General features: G+C 43.6%; 1 protein-coding gene across 4 annotated transcripts in view; it reads left to right on the top strand.

The window, feature by feature from the left end:
- Positions 1 to 24,473, top strand: part of myo7aa (myosin VIIAa) — a 56,255-nt gene that overhangs the window by 20,830 nt on the left and 10,952 nt on the right. For 2 of the 4 annotated variants that reach the window (XM_061972256.1, XM_061972254.1), the window contains 31 exons: positions 1,857 to 1,925; positions 1,992 to 2,076; positions 2,165 to 2,241; positions 4,954 to 5,073; positions 5,157 to 5,299; positions 9,013 to 9,223; positions 9,320 to 9,455; positions 9,529 to 9,635; positions 12,053 to 12,106; positions 12,290 to 12,427; positions 12,611 to 12,769; positions 13,954 to 14,046; positions 17,773 to 17,867; positions 17,953 to 18,037; positions 18,111 to 18,329; positions 18,472 to 18,579; positions 18,686 to 18,895; positions 19,275 to 19,481; positions 19,596 to 19,772; positions 19,895 to 19,984; positions 20,055 to 20,182; positions 20,301 to 20,427; positions 20,510 to 20,629; positions 20,706 to 20,879; positions 20,984 to 21,211; positions 21,301 to 21,468; positions 21,591 to 21,708; positions 21,815 to 21,941; positions 22,156 to 22,325; positions 22,401 to 22,591; positions 23,989 to 24,113. In XM_061972256.1, coding sequence (XP_061828240.1) covers positions 1,857 to 1,925; positions 1,992 to 2,076; positions 2,165 to 2,241; positions 4,954 to 5,073; positions 5,157 to 5,299; positions 9,013 to 9,223; positions 9,320 to 9,455; positions 9,529 to 9,635; positions 12,053 to 12,106; positions 12,290 to 12,427; positions 12,611 to 12,769; positions 13,954 to 14,046; positions 17,773 to 17,867; positions 17,953 to 18,037; positions 18,111 to 18,329; positions 18,472 to 18,579; positions 18,686 to 18,895; positions 19,275 to 19,481; positions 19,596 to 19,772; positions 19,895 to 19,984; positions 20,055 to 20,182; positions 20,301 to 20,427; positions 20,510 to 20,629; positions 20,706 to 20,879; positions 20,984 to 21,211; positions 21,301 to 21,468; positions 21,591 to 21,708; positions 21,815 to 21,941; positions 22,156 to 22,325; positions 22,401 to 22,591; positions 23,989 to 24,113 — 4,259 coding nt within the window. The remainder of the gene's footprint in view (positions 1 to 1,856; positions 1,926 to 1,991; positions 2,077 to 2,164; positions 2,242 to 4,953; positions 5,074 to 5,156; positions 5,300 to 9,012; positions 9,224 to 9,319; positions 9,456 to 9,528; positions 9,636 to 12,052; positions 12,107 to 12,289; positions 12,428 to 12,610; positions 12,770 to 13,953; positions 14,047 to 17,772; positions 17,868 to 17,952; positions 18,038 to 18,110; positions 18,330 to 18,471; positions 18,580 to 18,685; positions 18,896 to 19,274; positions 19,482 to 19,595; positions 19,773 to 19,894; positions 19,985 to 20,054; positions 20,183 to 20,300; positions 20,428 to 20,509; positions 20,630 to 20,705; positions 20,880 to 20,983; positions 21,212 to 21,300; positions 21,469 to 21,590; positions 21,709 to 21,814; positions 21,942 to 22,155; positions 22,326 to 22,400; positions 22,592 to 23,988; positions 24,114 to 24,473) is intronic. The other 2 variants (XM_061972257.1, XM_061972255.1) reach the window with 1 other exon arrangement.

Here is a 24,473-nt window from a genome sequence, read left to right as displayed (position 1 = left end):
TTCCTTTTCACAATACCCCACAGATTTTCTATGGGGCTAAGGTCAGTGGAGTTGGCGGGCCAATTTAGAACAGAAATACCATAGTCCGTAAACCAGGCACAGGTAGATTTTGCGCTGTGTGCAGGCGCCAAGTCCTGTTGGAACTTGAAATCTCCATCTCCATAGAGCAGGTCAGCAGCAGGAAGCATGAAGTGCTCTAAAACTTGCTGGTAGACGGCTGCGTTGACCCTGGATCTCAGGAAACAGAGTGGACCGACACCAGCAGATGACATGGCACCCCAAACCATCACTGATGGTGGAAACTTTACACTAGACTTCAGGCAACGTGGATCCTGTGCCTCTCCTGTCTTCCTCCAGACTCTGGGACCTCGATTTCCAAAGGAAATGCAAAATTTGCCTGTTAAAGAAAGGAGACTGATCCAATGCAGCACAGACATTCGCGTGCCACGCTGTCACGACCCAGACGCACACCAGTGCGCAATCATATGGGAGCCGCGCTGAGCACACCTCCAAGCGCGTCTCGCTGCCGGCGACGGCCGGGTATATGGGCCCGACGCTCCAGCGCCATCCATTTTCAGGGCTAGTTGATTCGGCAGGTGGGTTGTTACACACTCCTTAGCGGGTTCCAACTTCCATGGCCACCGTCCTAGCTGCTGTCTATATCAACCAGGGTGAGCCCCACCCCTTTCGTGAGCGCACTGCGCGCGGAGTGACCCTTGTTACGCGCCCCCGGCAACAGGGGTGGCGGGCAGGTAAGCTGCGCGGGCGGAGCGCGCGGAGTGACCCCTGTTACGAGCCCCCGGCCACGGGGGTGGCGGGCAGGTAAGCTGCTTACCTGCTGCGCGTGACGCCGGCCGCGGCGAAGGCGGACGAGGCGGGGTGTCGGTGCGGTGGTGACCCTGGACGTGCGTCGGGCCCTTCTCGCGGATCGCCTCAGCTACGGCTCCCGGTGGGGCCCTCTCGGGGGAAGGGGCCTCGGTCCCGGACCCCGGCGAGGCGTCGGGGGCCTTCTCCGCTCCGTAAAAGTGTCCATCTCTTTTTTTTTTCTTCTGTTGTGGCATATGCAGCAGGTGCCTGCTCGTTTTTCGTATGTGGGTAACAACATTTAACTATGTATATATATTTCCCAATTGGTTTAACTGCCACCCGCCTGAATCTATTTAAAATCTAATTTTTTTAAATTTCAATCGCCCGACCCGACCCGACCCGCTGATAAAATCTAATTTTTTTAAATTTCATCCGCCCGATTCGCGGATAATCCGCGGACTCCGCGGTTGTGCCCGCAAACCGCGCATCTCTAATATATATATATATATATATATATATATATGAAATACTTGACTTGGTGAATTCTAGCTGTCAATATACTCCTCCCCTCTTAACCACGCCCCGCCCCCACCCCCGACCACGCCCCCACCCCCCACCTCCTGAATTCGGAGGTCTCAAGGTTGGCAAGTATGGCATGCCGACTGCATGCTCCCTCAAAACTTGCAACATCTTTGGCATTGTGCTGTGTGATAAAACTGCACATTTCAAAGTGGACTTTTTTCGTGGGCAGCCTAAGGCATACCTGTACAATGATCATGCGGTTTAATCAGCATCTTGATATGCCACACCTGTACGGTGGGATGGATTATCTTGGCAAAGAAGAAATGCTCACTAACACAGATTTAGACAGATTTGTGAACAATATTTGAGAGGAATCGGTGTATAGGAGTATACGTTTTAAATCTTTGAGTTCAACTCCTGAAAAATGGGAGCAAAAACAAGTGTTTCATCTATATTTTGTTCAGTGTAGATGCAATGAATAATGTGTTAATGTTATACTGATAAGCAGAGTGTGTGTGCATGTGCAGGGGAAATGCACAGTGTGTGACGGCCGTGACGACATGAAGGAGTACTCCAACATCCGATCCGCCATGAAGGTACGTGCACTCACTTAGTGACGGTGTGCATGTTGTTGTGGATGACCGACATCCAACATGCCGCAGGTTCTAATGTTTACTGACAAAGAGAATTGGGAGATCTCAAAACTGCTGGCATCCATTTTGCACATGGGCAACCTGCGCTATGAAGGTGAACATCTTGCTCTTTGATCATCTGAAGTCTGTTTATTCTTTATTGGCGTGTCATTACACATTTTGAATGCTGTACTTACCTCCAGCCCGTACCTATGACAACCTGGATGCCTGTGAGGTGGTCCGCAGCCCGCATCTTACGACTGCAGCAACACTATTAGAGGTGATGATGATAATGCAGTAGACATTTGATTTTGTGAGAGTTACTAAATTCGGAAAACAATAGCCCTGTTCATAAAACAGGAGCTCTTTTTTTTAAGGAACTACTGAAAAGCATCCATTTTCTACCACTTGTCCCTCTCGGGGTTACTGCAAAGCAAAGCTGGTCAAAGATCATCTATATGACAGAGCGCTTGTCTTTTTAGGAATCTATTGTAATCTAATGTTACTCTCTTTGGGTTTTTAGTACCGAACTTGCTAGCTGACTAGCCCTGTTAGACAGTATTAACCAGAGGTGGGTAGAGTAGCCAGAAATTGTACTCAAGTAAGAGAGTACTGTTACTTTAGAGATTTATTACTCAAGTAAAAGTAAGGAGTAGTCACCCAAATATTTACTTGAGTAAAAGTAAAAAGTATGTTGTGAAAAAACTACTCAAGTACTGAGTAACTGATGAGTAACATATACACACACACACACACACACACATATCTATATATATATATATATACACACTAGAGATGCGCGGATAGGCAATTATTTCATCCGCAACCGCATCAGAAAGTCGTCAACCATCCGCAATCCACCCGATCTAACATTTGATCAGAACCGCATCCGCCCGTTGTTATATATCTAATATAGACGATGCAAGGCATTAGTGAGGTTATAAAGCTTTTGCCTGTTAAAGAAAGGAGACTGATCCAATGCAGCACAGACATTCGCGTGCCACGCTGTCACGACCCAGGCGCACACCAGTGCGCAATCATATGGGAGCCGTGCTGAGCGCACCTCCAAGCGCGTCTCGCTGCCGGCGACGGCCGGGTATGGGCCCGACGCTCCAGCGCCATCCATTTTCAGGGCTAGTTGATTCGGCAGGTGGGTTGTTACACACTCCTTAGCGGGTTCCAACTTCCATGGCCACCGTCCTAGCTGCTGTCTATATCAACCAGGGTGAGACCCACCCCTTTCGTGAGCGCACTGCGCGCGGAGTGACCCCTGTTACGCGCCCCCGGCAACAGGGGTGGCGGGCAGGTAAGCTGCGCGGGTGGAGCGCGCGGAGTGACCCCTGTTACGAGCCCCTGGCCACGGGGGTGGCGGGCAGGTAAGCTGCTTACCTGCTGCGCGTGACGCCGGCCGCGGCGAAGGCGGACGAGGCGGGGTGTCAGTGCGGTGGGCGCGGTGGTGACCCTGGACGTGCGTCGGGCCCTTCTCGCGGATCGCCTCAGCTACGGCTCCCGGTGGGGCCCTCTCGGGGGAAGGGGCCTCGGTCCCGGACCCCGGCGAGGCGTCCCTTCTCCGCTCCGTAAAAGTGTCCATCTCTTCTTTTTTTTTTTCTTCTGTTGTGGCATATGCTGCAGGTGCCTGCTCGTTTTTCGTATGTGGGTAACAACATTTAACTATGTATATATATTTACCAATTGGTTTAACTGCCACCCGCCTGAATCTATTTAAAATCTTTTTTTTTTTTAACCACCCAACCCGACCCGACCCGCGGATAAAATCTAATTTTTTTAAATTTCATCCGCCCGATCCGCGGATAATCCACGGACTCCGCGGTTGTGCCCGCAAACCGCGCATCTCTAATACACACACACACATATATATACACATATATATATATATATATATATATATACATACATTGATATATACAGTATATAATTTATATTTATTTATTTTGCCGTTTTTGTTTACATGTTAAAGGTGTTTTAATGAATATACATGCATGTTTAACACATATAGATTCCTTTCTTTCATGAAGACAAGAATATAAGTTGGTGTATTACCTGATTCTGATGACTTGCATTGATTGTAATCAGACAGTAGTGATGATAACGTCCACGTTTTCAAATGGAGGAGAAAAAAAGTTCCTCCTTTCTGTCTAATACCACATGAAAGTGGTTGGTTTTTGGCTTCTTATTCGTCCAGCTTCCATATTCGTTTTTATACACTTTACAAGAAATACATTGGCGGCAAACTCCGTAGCTTGCTAGCTTGCTAGCTTATTTGCGCTGGCTTTCGGAGACTCTTATTTTGAAAGCGCAGGCGCGATGGAGCGGCACTTTTATTGTGAAGACAGGAACTGTGCAGTCAGTCTTTAGGCCTTTGACGGGATGTACGGTTGAAATAAAAAAGGGTATTTTTTCCTTCACACTTTTGATTGATTGATTGGAACTTTTATTAGTAGATTGCACAGTACAGTACATATTCCGTACAATTGACCACTAAATGGTAACACCCCAATAAGTTTTTCAACTTGTTTAAGTCAGGTCATGTGACCACCTGGCTCTGTTTGATTGGTCCAACGTCACCAGTGACTGCATCTGATTGGTGGAACGGAGTGAACGTCACCAGTGACTGTATTTGTTGAAACGCAGGCACTATGAAGGTCTGTCTGACAGACCAAAACAAACAAAGCGTGCATTAACAGATCGATCAAAATTAGTAGCGAGTAGCGAGCTGAATGTAGATAAAAGTAGCGGAGTAAAAGTAGCGTTTCTTCTCTATAAATATACTCAAGTAAAAGTATGTTGCATTAAAACTACTCTTAGAAGTACAATTTATCCCAAAAGTTACTCAAGTAGATGTAACGGAGTAAATGTAGCGCGTTACTACCCACCTCTGGTATAAACCTTAATAGTTGGGCGACAAGTTCACTTATAAGGATTATGGTAATAATAAGAAATGTAAGAGTATTGTGTATGTCTGTGAGTCCAGGTGGATGGCAAGGACTTGATGAACTGTGTGACAAGTAGAACTTTGATCACTAGAGGAGAAACGGTTTCCACCCCCCTCAGCATGGAGCAAGCTTTGGATGTGCGCGACGCCTTCGTGAAGGTGAAACACTGTGAAACACCGGACCTGATGTAATTAATTTACTAAGCCGATGCAACAAAGATGTGTGACGTGTGTGTCTGCAGGGTATTTACGGCCGCTTGTTTGTGTGGATCGTGGAAAAGATCAACGCTGCCATCTACAAGCATCCATCCTCACAGGCCAAAGCTATCCGTCGCTGCATCGGACTGTTAGACATCTTTGGCTTCGAAAACTTCACAGTCAACAGGTACAACACAGACAGTGCCAAGCTTTTTGTGGCCCTATATCACATATTTTTTGCGGCCCCATTTTGGTCTTCCATAGTTTCAGGGTTTCATTTCCCAAGTTGCTACACAAATTAAACACCCAAGTCTTTAAATGTCTAATGTAGTTGAGAATATACATCTGTGCACATTTAAATTGAGTTAAACTGGTCAGCGTCTTTTTAAACATGTCACCCTGCCCTAGTGGTTGTGGCTCTAAACAACCACATAGAGCATAGATGTCAAACTCAAGGTACTCAAAGTACTTTATCTTTTCTTATAAAATGTATTTGTTCTTACCATTTTGACAGAAAAAAATACAATAATTATAATTATCTAATAATGCCATCCATCCATCCATCTTCTTCCGCTTATCCGAGGTCGGGTCGCGGGGGCAGCAGCCTAAGCAGGGAAGCCCAGACTTCCCTCTCCCCAGCCACTTCGTCCAGCTCTTCCTGTGGGACCCCGAGGCGTTCCCAGGCCAGCCAGGAGACATAGTCTTCCCAACGTGTCCTGGGTCTTCCCCGCGGCCTCCTACCGGTCGGACGTGCCCTAAACACCTCCCTAGGGAGGCGTTCGGGTGGCATCCTGACCAGATGCCCAAACCACCTCATCTGGCTCCTCTCGATGTGGAGGAGCAGCGGCTTTACTTTGAGCTCCTCCCGGATGGCAGAGCTTCTCACCCTATCTCTAAGGGAGAGCCCCGTGATCTTGTCCTTTCCGTCATAACCCAAAGCTCATGACCATAGGTGAGGATGGGAACGTAGATCGACCGGTAAATTGAGAGCTTTGCCTTCCGGCTCAGCTCCTTCTTCACCACAACGGATCGATACAGCGTCTGCATTACTGAAGACGCCGCACCGATCCGCCTGTCGATCTCACGATCCACTCTTCCCCCACTCGTGAACAAGACTCCGAGGTACTTGAACTCCTCCACTTGGGGCAAAATCTCCTCCCCAACCCGGAGATGGCACTCCACCGTTTTCCGGGCGAGAACCATGGACTCGGACTTGGAGGTGCTGATTCTCATCCCAGTCACTTCACACTCGGCTGCGAACCGATCCAGTGAGAGCTGAAGATCCTGGCCAGATGAAGCCATCAGGACCACATCATCTGCAAAAAGCAGAGACCTAATCCTGCAGCCACCAAACCAGATCCCCTCAACGCCTTGACTGCGCCTACAAATTCTGTCCATAAAAGTTATGAACAGAATGGGTGACAAAGGGCAGCCTTGGCGGAGTCCAACCCTCACTGGAAACGTGTCCGACTTACTGCCGGCAATGCGGACCAAGCTCTGGCACTGAGCATACAGGGAGCGGACTGCCACAATCAGACAGTCCGATATCCCATACTCTCTGAGCACTCCCCACAGGACTTCCCGAGGGACACGGTCGAATGCCTTCTCCAAGTCCACAAAGCACATGTAGACTGGTTGGGCAAACTCCCATGCACCCTCAAGGACCCTGCCGAGAGTATAGAGCTGGTCCACAGTTCCACGACCAGGACGAAAACCACACTGTTCCTCCTGAATCCGAGGTTCGACTATCCGGCGTAGCCTCCTCTCCAGTACACCTGAATAGACCTTACCGGGAAGGCTGAGGAGTGTGATCCCACGATAGTTAGAACACACCCTCCGGTTCCCCTTCTTAAAGAGAGGAACCACCACCCCGGTCTGCCAATCCAGAGGCACCGCCCCCCTAATAATGCAATAAATATAATACATTTCAAACTTTGTTTTGGTTAAAAAAATATATATATCTGCTTGACTTATGATTTTCCATCAAATTGTACATGGTAAAAATTACAATAGATTTTCTGGTAAAAACAAACAAACTGTCAGCTCAGTTATCAGAATTTTACAGTAAAAAAAACTATAATACGATTTTCCATTTACAGTAATATGCTGTAAATACCACCATAAATGTTGTGGTAAAATTGTGGCGACTAAGCTGCCAGTTTTTTTTACTGCAAAATCTAAAGGGTTGTTTAAAAAAAATAATTAAATTAAATGCATAGGCAATTGCATACCTGCCAACTTTTGAAATCAGAAAAACCTAGTAGCCAGGGTCCAGGGGCCGCAGGCCCCGGTAGGTCCAGGACAAAGTCCTGGTGGGGGGTTCAGGTTCGCCCCCCGACGCAAAATGATTATTAGCATTCAGACAGGTTAAAATGTTGCTAAAACCATCACTTTTCTATCAGTCACAGTGACTTTTCAAAACAAAAATATTACAGCAAAAATCATATGGGTTGATTGACATGTTTATTCTGTAAGCTAACTTCAATAGTTTGAAATTATTTTGACAGTTAATGCCAGTTATCCTGTCAACCTTTCACAAGACTTCAATTTGTTAATTGAAAGTATAAACAGTATAAACACTTTTTACAGTAAACAAATGGTAAAACAGTACTAAACAATTCCATTAAAAAAAAAATTGGTGTCATTATTAACTTTCTGTCCAAGCTTGTATAATCTACTGCCTTGTTCAATTGTAAAAAATATTCTGTGCCTAAAATTCACATTTCTATCACAATTATCATACTGTAAACATGGTAAGCTAACTTCATTAAAATTAATAGTCCTGTCAATAGCATGGAATTACAATTCAAATGTAGTTTTTTTTGTAAGCCTTTCAAAAGAATTCAAAATATGAAAAATTAATGAAAATTAATTTAAGCCATCAGACACTTGAAAAGTGGCACATCACATCTCTAATGTAATCATTTGAACTTTTCAACAGAAATAGCACTGCAAAAATATTAAGGACATACTTCTGTATTTTGGTAGTTATGCTGTCAACATTTAACAAGATTTCTTCAACTTGGACTTGAAAGCATAAATAGTATAAACACTTTTAACAGTATAACTGTACTAAACAATTCCAATAGATAACATTGGTGTCATTACCTTTTTGTGGCTAAAATCCGAAAAACGTTGAAAGTTTTCCACTTGTATCGCTAGCAACGGCATTAGACTTGTGTTTTTTTGTCCCAACGTGGTCTTTTACATCGCTAATTCCTCCGTGTCCGATCGAAAAATCTTGTCTGCACAAGGTGCAATTCGCGTAGTTTTCACCCTTTTTGGAACGGATAATTATTCCCGGATAGGCTTTTGAATATTCTTCACGGAATGACTGCAGTTTTCTTTTCGGTTTAAGACTCGTTTGCGATTTTTCTCCGGCTGATTCCATGATCGTTCGCTCGTTTGGAAACAATGGCAACAGGTGCCTCGTGCTTGGCAGCGGTGCTATAAATAGCCTCGCGCATGGCATTCGGAATGGCTCGATAGGAAGTTACGGGAAGCAGTGTCGATTGTCATTGTTGTTACGCGATTTCGTGAATAAAACTTTAAAAAAAAAACATTTTTAATTAATAAAAAACCGTATTTTTATCACTGCAACCGTAACCCGGAATAGGTTGATGAAAACCGTACTAATTACGGGAAAACCGGAGTAGTTGGCAGGTATGCAATTGTATACTAATACCAGGAGGTGAATCCTTATACATTTATATTCATAAATGATTCATGGTTACAAGCGGCCCTCTAAATGCAGCCATAACTGTGATGTGGCCCTAAGTGAAAACGTGTTTGACACCCATGACATAGAGTGTTTATGCCAGGAGCCGGCCTTGAACACAAACACATGCACAGTTTAAGTCATGTCGGCATTATCTAAAAACTTGTGACGGACCTCACCAGCTTCGAGCAACTTTGCATCAACTTCGCCAACGAGAACCTGCAGCAGTTCTTTGTGCGTCACGTCTTCAAGCTGGAACAAGAAGAGTACAACCTGGAGAACATCAACTGGCAGCACATCGAGTTCACCGACAACCAGGACGCCCTGGACATGATCGCCATCAAGCCCATGAACATCATCTCACTCATCGACGAGGAGAGCAGGTTCCCTAAGGTGGACACACAAAAACTCGAATTAACTATGTTGATGGTGACCGTGTTAAGTTTCTTCAAAGCCTCTGAGAAGTGACGTTTTAATTGTTTGTTGCAGGGCACTGACAGCACAATGCTGAACAAACTCAACTTTCAACACAAAGTCAACACCAACTACATCCCACCAAAGAACAACTACGAAACCCAATTTGGCATCCAACACTTTGCTGGAGTTGTTTACTACGAAACCAGAGGTCAGAGGTCACCCCAGGGTCGTCACTAAGCCTTCACACTTGTACTTGTGATGTGTCCGTGTGTGTCTTACAGGCTTCCTGGAGAAGAACAGGGACACTTTATATGGTGACATCATCCAACTGGTTCACTCTTCCAAGAACAAGTTCATTAAACAGATCTTCCAAGCAGATGTTGCCATGGTAACACACACAATGTTAATTCAAGCATGATAAAGACCATCAAAAAATTCTAAAATATTATTGTCACATACCTGCCAACTTTTGAAATCAGAAAAACCTAGTAGCCAGGGTCCAGGGGCCGCAGGCCCCGGTAGGTCCAGGACAAAGTCCTGGTGGGGGGTTCAGGTTCGCCCCCCGACGCAAAATGATTATTAGCATTCAGACAGGTTAAAATGTTGCTAAAACCATCACTTTTCTATCAGTCACAGTGACTTTTCAAAACAAAAATATTACAGCAAAAATCATATGGGTTGATTGACATGTTTATTCTGTAAGCTAACTTCAATAGTTTGAAATTATTTTGACAGTTAATGCCAGTTATCCTGTCAACCTTTCACAAGACTTCAATTTGTTCATTGAAAGTATAAACAGTATAAACACTTTTTACAGTAAACAAATGGTAAAACAGTACTAAACAATTCCATAAAAAAAAAAAATTGGTGTCATTATTAACTTTCTGTCCAAGCTCGTATAATCTACTGCCTTGTTCAATTGTAAAAAATATTCTGTGCCTAAAATTCACATTTCTATCACAATTATCATATCGTCATCGAAATATCGAACACAAATGGGGTACAGTTTTACATCGTCATAATCGGTGCTGCCGTCAGTCGACATGCTAAATGGTTCCGTCTTCATGACATCGGCGATACTTTTTGAGGATTCTGTTCCAAGACACTGAATAATGTTTGATGTTTTGGTTCGACCACATCCATATTTTTTGGCGATTTTCGAGTCGGGAAACATTTTCCGAAATAACTGTCCCATGTGATCAGCCAGTGCGATTGGAAGTCCATGCTCAATTATTGCCTCCGTAAATAAAACTTTGGCATTTATCACATCCAAAGAATCTGTTTGGGCGACGAAAAACGTTGAAAGTTTTCCACTTGTATCGCTAGCAACGGCATTAGACTTGTGTTTTTTTGTCCCAACGTGGTCTTTTACATCGCTAATTCCTCCGTGTCCGATCGAAAAATCTTGTCTGCACAAGGTGCAATTCGCGTAGTTTTCACCCTTTTTGGAACGGATAATTATTCCCGGATAGGCTTTTGAATATTCTTCACGGAATGACTGCGGTTTTCTTTTCGGTTTAAGACTCGTTTGCGATTTTTCTCCGGCTGATTCCATGATCGTTCGCTCGTTTGGAAACAATGGCAACTGGTGCCTCGTGCTTGGCAGCGGTGCTATAATTAGCCTCGCGCATGGCATTCGGAATGGCTCGATAGGAAGTTACGGGAAGCAGTGTCGATTGTTACGCGATTTCGTGAATAAAATATTCTGTGCCTAAAATTCACATTTCTATCACAATTATCATACTGTAAACATGGTAAGCTAACTTCATTAAAATTAATAGTCCTGTCAATAGCATGGAATTACAATTCAAATGTAGTTTTTTTGTAAGCCTTTCAAAAGAATTCAAAATATGAAAAATTCATGAAAATTAATTTAAGCCATCAGACACTTGAAAAGTGGCACATCACATCTCTAATGTAATCATTTTAACTTTTCAACAGAAATAGCACTGCAAAAATATTAAGGACATACTTCTGTATTTTGGTAGTTATGCTGTCAACATTTAACAAGATTTCTTCAACTTGGACTTGAAAGCATAAATAGTATAAACACTTTTAACAGTACTAAACAATTCCAATAGATAACATTGGTGTCATTACCTTTTTGTGGCTAAAATCCGAAAAACGTTGAAAGCTTTCCACTTGTATCGCTAGCAACGGCATTAGACTTGTGTTTTTTTTGTCCCAACGTGGTCTTTTACATCGCCAATTCCTCCGTGTCCGATCGAAAAATCTTGTCTGCACAAGGTGCAATTCGCGTAGTTTTCACCCTTTTTGGAACGGATAATTATTCCCGGATAGGCTTTTGAATATTCTTCACGGAATGACCGCGGTTTTCTTTTCGGTTTAAGACTCGTTTGCGATTTTTTCTCCGGCTGATTCCATGATCGTTCGCTCGTTTGGAAACAATGGCAACTGGTGCCTCGTGCTTGGCAGCGGTGCTATAAATAGCCTCGCGCATGGCATTCGGAATGGCTCGATAGGAAGTTACGGGAAGCAGTGTCGATTGTCATTGTTGTTACGCGATTTCGTGAATAAAACTTAAAAAAAATATATTTTTTTTAATTAATGAAAAACCGTATTTTTTATCACTGCAACCGTAACCCGGAATAGGTTGATGAAAACCGTACTAATTACGGGAAAACCGGAGTAGTTGGCAGGTATGTTGTCATCTAGAAACAAATAAAGGAAGTGGAATGTCGTCTGGTGAAACTTTATCCTGTCCTGCATGTTTCTACAAACGTATCCAAGTCACTTCTCTTTGCGTGTGTGTGATCTTTGCATGTTCACCCTGCTTCTTTGCAGTTTCTGTGTGGTTTTGCTCCTGCTTCTTGTCTTCCTTCCAGCACTCTCTCTAAGGTAAAACATAAATTAAGTACGAGACCTGTAAAATCTCCCGATTTGATGATCACAATTATTCTCAATGCTACTGCCAGTTTAAAATTAAAGAGGAAGAAGGTTGAGCTCAGGAAGGACAAAACAACCAATTTTTTTGCTGTCTGACACGTGTGTGTGTGTGTGTGTGTGTGTGTGCACATTTAGGGGGCGGAGACCAGGAAGCGATCTCCCACTCTTAGCAGTCAGTTCAAAAGATCTCTGGAGTTGTTGATGAGAACTCTGAGTGTCTGTCAGCCGTTTTTTGTTCGCTGCATCAAACCCAATGAATACAAGAAGCCCATGGTGAGTGTGTATGTGCGGTGCATCCTTTAAAAGAAAATGTTTTACTTTTTTTTGGCATGAATAGCATTTAATAAATAGGCATAAATAGTATTTTGTTACAATTCTAGATGTCTGCACTAACAATTGCTGAACTTCATTTAAAGATGCTGAGTCTTGAGGAGTAAACAGTTTTTTGTATTGCAGCTGTTTGACCGGGACCTCTGTGTGCGCCAGCTGAGGTACTCGGGAATGATGGAGACTATCCGCATCCGCCGTGCAGGGTATCCCATTCGCTACACCTTTGTGGAATTTGTGGACCGCTACCGTGTGCTTATGCCAGGAGTCAAGCCAGCGTACAAACAGGTGTGGTTCCAACAGTGTTGGGACTAACGCGTTACTTTGTAACGCCGTTAGTTTCGGCCGTAACTAGTAATCTAACGCGTTATTTTTTACATTCAGTAACTCAGTTACCGTTACTACATGATGCGTTACTGCGTTATTTTACGTTACTTTTTATGTAGTATCGGCTAGAAACTGAGGATCTGAGTGTGTTTGATTGCAGCGAAGCAGAGACGTGGGTTAGGTTTGGTTGGTATCAACACTTCAGTCATCAACAATTGCATCATCAGAGAAATGGACATTGAAACAGTGTAGGACTGACTTGGTAGGATATGTATAGCAAGTAGTGGACACAGAGAGAGAGATCAGAAAGTATAACAAAAAGTGTCTACATTTGATTATTTACAATCCGAAGAGGTATTATGTGGAAGGGAGGGTGTTAGTTTAGGGTTGTAGTTGCCTGGAGGTGTTCTTTTAGTGCGGTTTTGAAGGAGGATAGAGATGCCCTTTCTTTTACACCTGTTGGGAGTGCATTCCATATTGAAGTGGCATAGAAAGAGAATGAGTTAAGACCTTTGTTAGTTCGGAATCTGGGTTTAACGTGGTTAGTGTTAGTGTTATTATGCCGTTTGTTACTTATGTATGTTATGTTGCAGTTATTTAAAATAGTTTTGTCAATTTGTTCTGGCCTGAAATAAATTGGCCCTTTGAAACATATCTTTGTCTTTGTGTGTTGTATGTAGAGCACATTGCTTAGCAGAGTTCAGTGATGCAAATGCATGTCAAGTTGATCAACACATTGTATTATTCTCCAGTGCAATAACAGTACTGAAATGAAGGCTAAAAGGGCATTAATGGGAGCTTTAAAAAAAAAAAAAAGTAGAAGAAGTAACTAAATAGTTACTTTTCACAGTAACGCATTACTTTTTGGTGTAAGTAACTGAGTTACTTTTGAAATAAAGTAACTAGTAACTGTAACTAGTTACTGGTTTTCAGTAACTAACCCAACACTGGGTTCCAAAATATTAGACCACAAGAAGGTAAATAATAACAAAAGCAACTGAAAAAAGCATAGCTCTAATAAGGTGTCCGAATAACATCCCTATTCCGCTCACAGCCACGAGGAAGAAAATAGTTAGGGCATATACTGGAGATTTCTGGCACAGAGACTAACAGTCGATCCCTGTTTGGGTGTGTATGTCCTCTAGGAGGATTTGAGAGGAACCTGTCAGAGGATTGCTGAGGCTGTGCTTGGCCGAGATGACGACTGGCAGATGGGAAAGACCAAAATCTTCCTCAAGGTAACTGTTTAAAACATTTAGTGTCAAGACTTGGTACTGGGTGTTTGCCTTTCCGGGATGCAACGGAAAGTTGGCTCGGGCGAGACGGGAATGAAGGTACATGATTTATTTAATATATTTTAAAAAAGTACAAACGAAAAGCGCGCACAGTGGCGGAGAACAAACTATGAAACCAAAAGACTATAGCAAAAAAAGTACAAACGAAAAGCGCGCACAGTGGCGGAGAACAAACTATGAAACCAAAAGACTATAGCATTAATAAACAAAAACTTACTTGGCTTGGACAAAAGTAGCAGCATGAAGGATGGACATGAAAACAAGTGTCAGAAATGTACAGAGCATAGATGTGAGGATGTCGTCAGAACGACAAACTGAAAACAATGAACTTAAATACTATAGAGATGATTAACGAAAACAGCTGTGTGACTCAAAATGTGAAACAGGTGCGTGACGTGACAGGTGAAAACTAATGGTTGCTATGGTGACAAAACAAAAGTGCACAAAAAGTCCAAAAACCAAAACGAACATGACCAAAACAAAAACATGATCACACAAACATGACATTTAGTAGTGAAGTGAAGTTAATTATATTTATATTGCGCTTTTCTCTAGTGACTCAAAAGCACTTTACATAGTGAAAACCATTATCTAAGTTACATTTAAACCAGTGTGGGTGGCACTGGGAGCAGGTGGGTGAAGTGTCTTTCCCAAGGACACAACAGCTGTGACTAGGATGACAGAAGCGGGGATCGAACCTGGAACCCTCAAGTTGCTGCATACCTGCCAACTTTTGAAATCAGAAAAACCTAGTAGCCAGGGTCCAGGGGCCGCAGGCCCCGGTAGGTCCAGGACAAAGTCCTGGTGGGGGGTTCAGCTTCGCCCCCCCCCCGACGCAAAATGATTATTAGCATTCAGACAGGTTAAAATGTTGCTAAAACCATCACTTTTCTATCAGTCACAGTGACTTTTCAAAACAAAAATATTACAGCAAAAATCATATGGGTTGATTGACATGTTTATTCTGTAAGCTAACTTCAATAGTTTGAAATTATTTTGACAGTTAATGCCAGTTATCCTGTCAACCTTTCACAAGACTTCAATTTGTTAATTGAAAGTATAAATACTTTTTACAGTAAACAAATGGTAAAACAGTACTAAACAATTCCATAAAAAAAAAATTGGTGTCATTATTAACTTTCTGTCCAAGCTTGTATAATCTACTGCCTTGTTCAATTGTAAAAAATATTCTGTGCCTAAAATTCACATTTCTATCACAATTATCATACTGTAAACATGGTAAGCTGACTTAATTAAAAATAATAGTCCTGTCAATAGCATGGAATTACAATTCAAATGTAGTTTTTTTGTAAGCCTTTCAAAAGAATTAAAAATATGAAAAATTAATGAAAATGAATTTAAGCCATCAGACACTTGAAAAGTGGCACATCACATCTCTAATGTAATCATTTTAACTTTTCAACAGAAATAGCACTGCAAAAATATTAAGGACATACTTCTGTATTTTGGTAGTTATGCTGTCAACATTTAACAAGATTTCTTCAACTTGGACTTGAAAGCATAAATAGTATAAACACTTTTAACAGTATAACAGTACTAAACAATTCCAATAGATAACATTGGTGTCATTACCTTTTTGCGGCTAAAATCCAAAGTTTTCCACTTGTATCGCTAGCAACGGCATTAGACTTGTGTTTTTTTGTCCCAACGTGGTCTTTTACATCGCTAATTCCTCCGTGTCCGATCGAAAAATCTTGTCTGCACAAGGTGCAATTCGCGTAGTTTTCACCCTTTTTGGAACGGATAATTATTCCCGGATAGGCTTTTGAATATTCTTCACGGAATGACTGCAGTTTTCTTTTCGGTTTAAGACTCGTTTGCGATTTTTCTCCGGCTGATTCCATGATCGTTCGCTCGTTTGGAAACAATGGGCAACAGGTGCCTCGTGCTTGGCAGCGGTGCTATAAATAGCCTCGCGCATGGCATTCGGAATGGCTCGACAGGAATTTACGGGAAGCAGTGTCGATTGTCATTGTTTAAAAAAAAATTTTTTTTTAATTAATGAAAAACCGTATTTTTTATCACTGCAACCGTAACCCGGAATAGGTTGATGAAAACCGTACTAATTACGGGAAAACCGGAGTAGTTGGCAGGTATGTTGCTGGCACGGCCACTCTACCAACCGAGCCCAATTTAGGTTTTTGTGTACTACTTAAACTACTATGTGTGTCTATTTGTGAAACCAGACGTCTTTGATGTTGGACCATAACAGAGATGCACAAATGTTAAAATTATTTAAATATTTACACAAGTTTATCATTGATTAAGAGCTGTTACATCCATATAGTGCATGTATGTATGCACACTAAATGCATGTTATGACTGAATGTTGTTGGTGATCTTGTGCAAACAAAATCTGATAAAACCAGTTGATGCCGGTGTGAGTGAAGCTCTGCTATGATTGTTTCTAGTGCACATGATCACTGACAGGAAAGAGTATGTTTTTGTTTCCCTCTGTGTGTGTATGTTGGAGGTTTATATTCCTAGACTAATACGTTCCTTATAAATGTTTAGATGTGTGCTTTGCTTTACTGGAATTGTCAGTGTCATACAGACATGATCTGTAAAGGCAACTTTGTGTTTTGAGGTGGATCTCGTTTGACTCGTGTATTAGTTGCTGACTGAAGAGTGCCTTAGCTGGTCAGGAAGCTTAACAGGAAGGATAAAGTGCAGGGGGCAAAGGAAAGAGCATCAACCACTCTTTCCTGACAGGAAGCTGATGAACCATCCAGAGGACAGAAAGATTTACTAGAGAAGACAGACTCAAAATGGAATGCTGAATTAATATCGAAATGGACAAATTGTGTGCTTCCAACTTTGTGGGAGAACGTTCGGAAAAACCCTTTTCTGTATCAAAAACACAAAGCAAGGTCCATAAAGACTCATGTCATTTGTGGTTAGGATGTTGAAGCCAAATACAAACAACCACCAGAGGTCAGTAGGATCAGTGGCAGTATTTTATTAGCAGTCACGTGTTTTCAGCTGAAGCGCTGAAATAGAGACTGGCAGGAGAGAGCAGCGGTATATAGAGATCAAAGGATGAGGTGGAGAAGTACTCACATGTTGGAAAGGCTGAACTAGTAAAGGGGTACAGAGTAACACGTTGAGTAGCAGGGGAGAGTAATTAGGGGGCAGGAATCTCCTCTACGAAGACATATCGGTGGTTAGTCAGAGGGAAGTCAAGAGCAAGCAGTGCTTACTGGTGATGGCCAGGAAGATACTATTGATGAAAGATCAGTCAGGAAAGCAACAGAAACAGGTTCACTCTAACAGGCAGAAAGATGATGGGTCAAGTGGGCCAGAGTTCACAAACAGATAATCCAAGAAATGTTCACAGCTGTAACTGTCCATGTTGAGGAGAAGAGATCTGGTAAAAGTGGTGTGAGTTCGCCCTGGATCCACAATTAGCTATACATAGAAGCAGTCAGTGATGAGGCCTGATTGCTACATTCATAGAAGCAGTGTGAGCATGTATGGGAGGGCCAGAGAGCAAAGAGTGGAAGCACTGCTTCTGACACTTGGGATGACTTTTACCCATCATCATTCATGTTGGACCTCACAAACTTTCAGCAATGACCACAGACACTTGTGGAGTATTGCAATTTAGTAGAGAGACAGCAGATGGAGATAAACTTTCTGGTTCTGTAGGATCATCATGACATGTTGCTGGAGATTGAGAGAGACAAGGCCATCACTGATAAGGTCATCCTCATCCAGAAGGTTGTTCGAGGTTTTAAGGACAGGTATATCAACATTAGTTTGGACATGTTTCCGCATTCTTTAGGAAAGCTAAAACTTAAAGAAATTTGTATAATTTCTATCCATCAGATCCAACTTCCTGAGGATGAGGAAGTCGACTGTGTTGATCCAGAAAACTTGGCGAGGATACCTCTGCAGAAAGAATTATGGAGCTGTGAGGATCATCATCAATAATCGATCATCATCAACAATAATGTGTGAACTCATAATATTTTATTCCTCCTCAGATGCGGGCAGGTTTCTCTCGCCTCCAGGCTATGGTCCGCTCCAGGAAGTTGTGTGCGTCGTATCACGTGGCCCGACAGCGCATAACAGGCTTTCAGGGTCATTGCCGAGGCTTCTTAGTGCGCCGTGCTTTTAGACACCGTCTGTGGGCCATCATCACTATCCAAGCTTACACCAAAGGAATGATTGCACGGAGGTTATACCGCAGACTGAGGGGCGAGGTAGACACCTGGGCACACCTGTAGCATATTGATACAGATACTACTGTCAACATGTTAAGCTAGGATCAATTGATCCGAAATTGACTTTATTTTTGGTAAAACACCAAAAACCCCATTGTCTTTTTTTTCTTGCTTCTGTCAGTATCGAAGGAGGCTGGAGGCTGAGAAGATGCGCCTGGCTGAAGAGACCAAACTGAGGAACCAGATGTCTGCAAAGAAAGCCAAGGCTGAAGCTGAACGCAAACACCAGGTAGGCTAATTGTCACTGAGACATATTGTTAATGGACTTAACGGGAGAAAGTCATTGGTCTTCCTGCGATGTCTTTCACTGCACTCTAATTAATTGTCCACTTCAGGAGCGTCTGACCCAGTTGGCCAAAGAGGACGCAGAACGGGAGAAGAAGGATAAGGAGGAGGCGAGGAGAAAGAAAGAGCTGGTGGAACAGATGGAACGTGCCCGTACGGAGCCTGTCAATGACTCAGACATGGTGGACAAAATGTTTGGCTTCCTGGGGACTACGAGTTCTTTTCCTGGTCAGGAAGGACAAGCTCCTGCTGGCTTTGAGGTCAGATGATAGATGTTTGTTTTGATAACTATAGTCAAAAAGTATGGACCTGTTAATGGACCTGGGGACGGCGTGGCGAAGTTGGTAGAGTGGCCGTGCCAGCAATCGGAGGGTTGCTGGTTACTGGGGTTCAATCCCCACCTTCTACCATCCTAGTCACGTCCGTTGTGTCCTTGGGCAAGACACTTCACCCCTTGCTCCTGATGGCTGCTGGTTAGCGCCTTGCATGGCAGCTCCCGCCATCAGTGTGTGAATGTGTGTGAATGGGTGAATGTGGAAATACTGTCAAAGCGCTTTGAGTACCTTGAAGGTAGAAAAGCGCTATACAAGTATAACCCATTTATCATTTATTTATAATTTAATTCTTCCTCCTGTGCAGGACCTGGAACGAACCCACCGGGAGCTGGAGGAGGAGGACTTGGACGAGGCTCTCCCTTTGCCAGAAGATGACGATGAAGAGGATCTGTCTGAGTACAAGTTTCCCAAGTTTGCTGCCACCTACTTTCAGGGAACCACCACACACACATACGTCCGGCGACCCCTGAAACAGCCACTGCTCTTTCATGATGATGAAGGAGACCAACTGGTATGTCAAGAACATCACATTTATTCTTACTAAAGCAGGAGACCAACTGGTATGTCAAGAACATCACATTTATTCTTACTAAAGCAGTAACGTGTATTCCTTGATACAATCTAGGCGGCTCTGGCCGTGTGGATCACAGTCCTGAGGTTCATGGGAGATTTGCCAGAGCCAAAATACCACACAGCCATCAGTGACGGCAGCGAAAAGATTCCTGTTATGACCAAAATCTACGAGACCCTGGGAAAGAAGACGTACAAGAGAGAACTGCAGGCACTCCAGGGGGAAGGAGAGGTGAGTTGGAGAAGGTTAAGGGAAGCTGTGAGGAGCTTCTATCACAACTACAAAGCAAAACTACATTATTAAAACATTTGACAATTCAGAGCCATTTATGGCCTGTCTTTTCCCATATTCAGATGCCTCAGTCCGACAGCCCTCGCAAGAATAGTATCCGACATAAACTGGTCTCTCTTACACTGAAGAAAAAATCTAAGATCACCGAGGAGGTAAGAGAAGATGTTTCTGTTGTGTTATCATGCGACTCGCTTTATTTACAAAGTAAAGGACAATTTTCAGGTCACAAAGCGCCTCAACGATGGCGAGTATGGTGTCCATGGTAACAGCATGCTGGAGGACCGGCCAACATCCAACCTGGAGAAACTCCACTTCATCATCGGTAATGGCATTCTGAGGCCAGCGCTGAGGTAAAAACATTTACCAAATTGTCTAGTGGTGGTTTTCACCCAGGTTGTCTTGGCTCAAGTCCTGGTATAAGAATGTCGCGAGGGTGGAAATGGTTTATTTGTGTCATCTTTGTGTTAGGGATGAGATCTATTGTCAGATCTGCAAACAGCTGAGTCAGAACCCATCTAAGAGCTCTCATGCTCGAGGTTGGATCCTCATCAGTTTGTGTGTCGGCTGCTTTTCCCCGTCAGACAAGTTCCTCAAGGTTAGGACACTTTTTCCAAGGTTTAGTCCAGATATGTAATGGTATAGTGAGTATACTTATGAGTATAGGTGTTAACATGTAGTACTTGAGGAACTTCATCAGTAGCGGGCCACCGGGTTATGCTCCATATTGTGAAGAAAGATTGAGAAGAACATTTGTGAACGGGACGAGAACACAACCTCCATCCTGGCTGGAGCTGCAGGTACACACATGCATAATCAGGTAAAGCTCAATTCATCTGGATGTCATTACTTAATTGTTGTGAAATCCATATGCAGGCAACCAAGTCTAAGAAACCCATTATGCTGCCGGTGACGTTCATGGACGGAACCACTAAAACGTTGCTGACGGACTCAGCCACAACGGCCAAGGAGCTCTGCAACACTTTGGCTGACAAGATCAGCCTGCAGGATAGATTCGGCTTCTCTCTCTACATTGCTCTTTTTGACAAGGTTGTCTGAGATCAAATAAACACTGTCATAAGAAAGAGTATTTTCTCCCAGCCAAACAGCTATAAAAAATTGGTAATGGTCTGACTGTCCTCACCTGCATTTAGGTCTCATCTTTGGGCAGCGGGAACGACCACGTCATGGACGCTGTGTCTCAGTGTGAACAGTATGCCAAGGAGCAGGGAGCCCAGGAAAGGAATGCCCCATGGAGGTTGTTCTTCAGAAAGGAGATCTTCACACCGTGGCACTGTGCTGCTGACGATACAGTCGCCACCAACCTCATCTACCAGCAAACTGTTAGAGGCGTGAAGTTTGGAGAGTACCGTTGTGACAGGGTGACCGCTTCTCTTCTTCTGTACTGCAGACATTCTCTTCTTCTATGTTTGGGTCCAAAACTCAAGACTTCCTTTTCTTTTTGACCCAGGAGGACCTGGCAGAACTGGCATCTCAGCAGTACTACGTGGACTACGGCTCAGAGGTCCTACTGGAGCGGCTTCTGAGCCTCATCCCATCCTACATCCCGGATAGAGAGATTAGCAGTTCCAAGACAGTGGAGAAGTGGGCTCACTTCATCATGGCGGCCCACAAAAAGGTTGTTTGCTGCCATTAGTGGATCTGGTCATTACTAGCTAAAGATGAATAACATCTTTCAGGAGTAGTTGTTTAATTCAAATACGTAAATGATGATCATTTGTCCATGTTGCTGTTGTTCAGGGCATTTACACGCAGAAGAGGTTTGACCCCCAAAAAGTCAAAGAAGAAGTGGTGGATTTTGCTCGCCACAAGTGGCCTCTGCTCTTCTCTCGTTTCTATGAAGCCTTCAAATTCTCCGGTAAGACGTCTGACTGTAATAAACGGCACAATTTTAGTTCTGAGCTTGCTCTCTAAATCCACAAAGTGAAAGTGAAATCATTACATGAGGATGTTCTTTACTTTAGGTCCAAGTCTGCCTAAAAACGACCTCATTGTTGCCGTCAACTGGACTGGTGTTTATTTTGTCGACGAGCAAGAACAGGTCCTTTTGGAACTTGCCTTCCCGGAGATCACCGCGGTGTCTAGCAGCAAGTAAAGAATGTAGTCACTCTTGTGGTCACAATAATGTTGATTTGTTTTAACGTTCATTGATGTGGCAGTTGCCCATGAGTAGGACGCTGGCTTTGGGACACCAAGGTTCAACAGCTCTGAGAAACTATCTCCATTAGTGCATGTCCAATTTTGTAATAACAGCGCATATATTTTAATTTCTCCCTGAACATAGTTGTCCTTATTCCACTTTCAGGGGAGGAAAGTTGCAGAGTCAGAGCTTCACGCTGGCGACCATCAAAGGAGAAGAGTATACCTTCACCTCAAACAACGCTGAGGACATCCGTGACCTGGTGGTGACCTTCCTGGAAGGCCTGAGGAATAGGTCAAAGTTTGTGGTAGCACTACAGGACAGTCCCAATGAGAGTATGTCCTCGTTGAACTTTGGAATATGTGACAAAGAAGTCACAAGTGTCAATCATGTCCTCAAACCTTTTCCAGATGGTGAGCCGTCTACGTTCCTGAGCTTCCAGAAGGGAGACCTAATCCTGCTAGACCAGGACACCGGCGAGCAAGTTCTCAACTCAGGTTGGGCACACGGCGTAAACGAGAGAACCAATCAGAGAGGAGACTTTCCAGCTGACTCCGTCTACGTACTGCCCACTGTGACACGACCTCAGCAGGAGATTGTGGTATGACAAAGCTGCTTTGATTACCGTATTTTCCGCACTATAAGGCGCACCTAAAAACCACAATTTTTCTCAAAAGCTGACAGTGCGCCTTATAACCCGGTGCGCTTTATTACGATTCATTTTCATAAAGTTTCGATCTCGCAACTTCGGTAAACAGCCGCCATCTTTTTTCCCGGTAGAACAGGAAGCGCTTCTTCTTCTACGCAAGCAACCGCCAAGGAAAGCACCCGCCCCCATAGAACAGGAAGCGCTTCTTCTTCTACTGTAAGCAACCACCCGCCCCCGGAAGAAGAAGAAAAAACGCGCGGATATCACCGTACGTTTCATTTCCTGTTTACATCTGTAAAGACCACAAAATGGCTCCTACTAAGCGACAAGGATCCGGTTCATAAAAAGACGCAATCTCTCCATCCGCACACGGATTACTACCGTATTTCACAGCAACTGATATTCCTGTGAACCGCACTGTGGAACGGGAGCACGTACGGTGAATATTCGCACCACAGGGAATGAGAAGTCATCCTTCACTGTGGTTCTAGCTTGCCATGCTAACTTCCACCCATGGTGATATTCAAAAGGAAGACCTTGCCAAAAGAGACCTTTCCAGCCGGCGTCATCATAAAAGCTAACTCGAAGGGATGGATGGATGAAGAAAAGATGAGCGAGTGGTTAAGGGAAGTTTACGCGAAGAGGCCGGGTGGCTTTTTTCACACAGCTCCGAAGGCGAACACACCTTCACTAAGACGGGCAGACAGCGCCGGACGACATACGCCAACATTTGCCAGTGGATCGTAAATGCCTGGGCAGATATTTCGGTCACAACTGTGGTCCGAGCTTTCCGGAAGGCAGGATTCACAGAACTGCTGCACAACAACAGCGACACTGAATCCGATGACTTCGACGAGACGGAGCCGGCCATTTTTGGATCCCACGCTTGCGCAACTTTTCAATTCGGACACCTAAGACGAAGAATTCGAAGGATTTACGAATGAAGAATAACTTCAGAAGGTGAGCGCTATGTTTATTTTGTGTGTTGTGACATTAACGTTCGAGCAACATTATGTTGCTATTGCTCTACACCATTTTGAATTTTACTATGTTTGTGATTGCACATTTGCGTACATTTTGGGACAGAGTTGTTAGAACGCTGGTTTTCAATATATTATTAAAGTTTGACTGAACTATCTGACTGTTTTTTTGACATTCCCTTTAGCGCAGCGTAGGCGCGGCTTATAATCCGGGGCGGCTTATTGGTGGACAAAGTTATGAAATATGTAATTCATTGAAGGTGCGGCTAATAATCCGGTGCGCCTTATAGTGCGGAAAATACGGTAAGTTAAATTAGGAATAAGTAACACACATCTGTTTGTTACTGATGATGCATTCCAACCACCCAGGCTCTCGTAACCATGACACCAGACCAGCGGCAGCACTCAGTGCGAGTGTCGCAGCTCATGCTTCCTGAGGGTGAAGACTCAGTCAAACCATACACACTGGAGGAGTTCTCCTACGACCACTTCAGGTATACACTTCCACAGCAAACCTCTAAGCACGCCTTTCCGGACCTTGCTTTTAAACTTGTGGTGCAGAAAAGGGTCTTCCCAAAAAGTATAAAACATTGTTTTTCAAACTGTTTTCACCAAGTACCACCTGAGAAAACACTTGACTCTCCAAGTACGAACCATAATGATCAACATTAAAATACAGTAGCTTATATTCATTAAATACAAGGCAGAGGTTTTATTTAACAAGTATATTTATTATTTCTGGCCACTGTATAAATATACACAGTTTAAACAGTAACACTGTGTTTAAATATTTATTAAGTGACTCTTTGGCATACCACTTGATGGAGCCCACGTACCATAAGAGTTTGAGAATC

This window comes from Nerophis lumbriciformis, linkage group LG17, assembly GCF_033978685.3.
Source record: "Nerophis lumbriciformis linkage group LG17, RoL_Nlum_v2.1, whole genome shotgun sequence".
In the NCBI taxonomy this organism is placed as follows: Eukaryota; Metazoa; Chordata; class Actinopteri; order Syngnathiformes; family Syngnathidae; genus Nerophis; species Nerophis lumbriciformis.
Note: the sequence above shows the minus strand (reverse complement) of the source record. Positions and strands in the feature narration are given on the sequence as shown.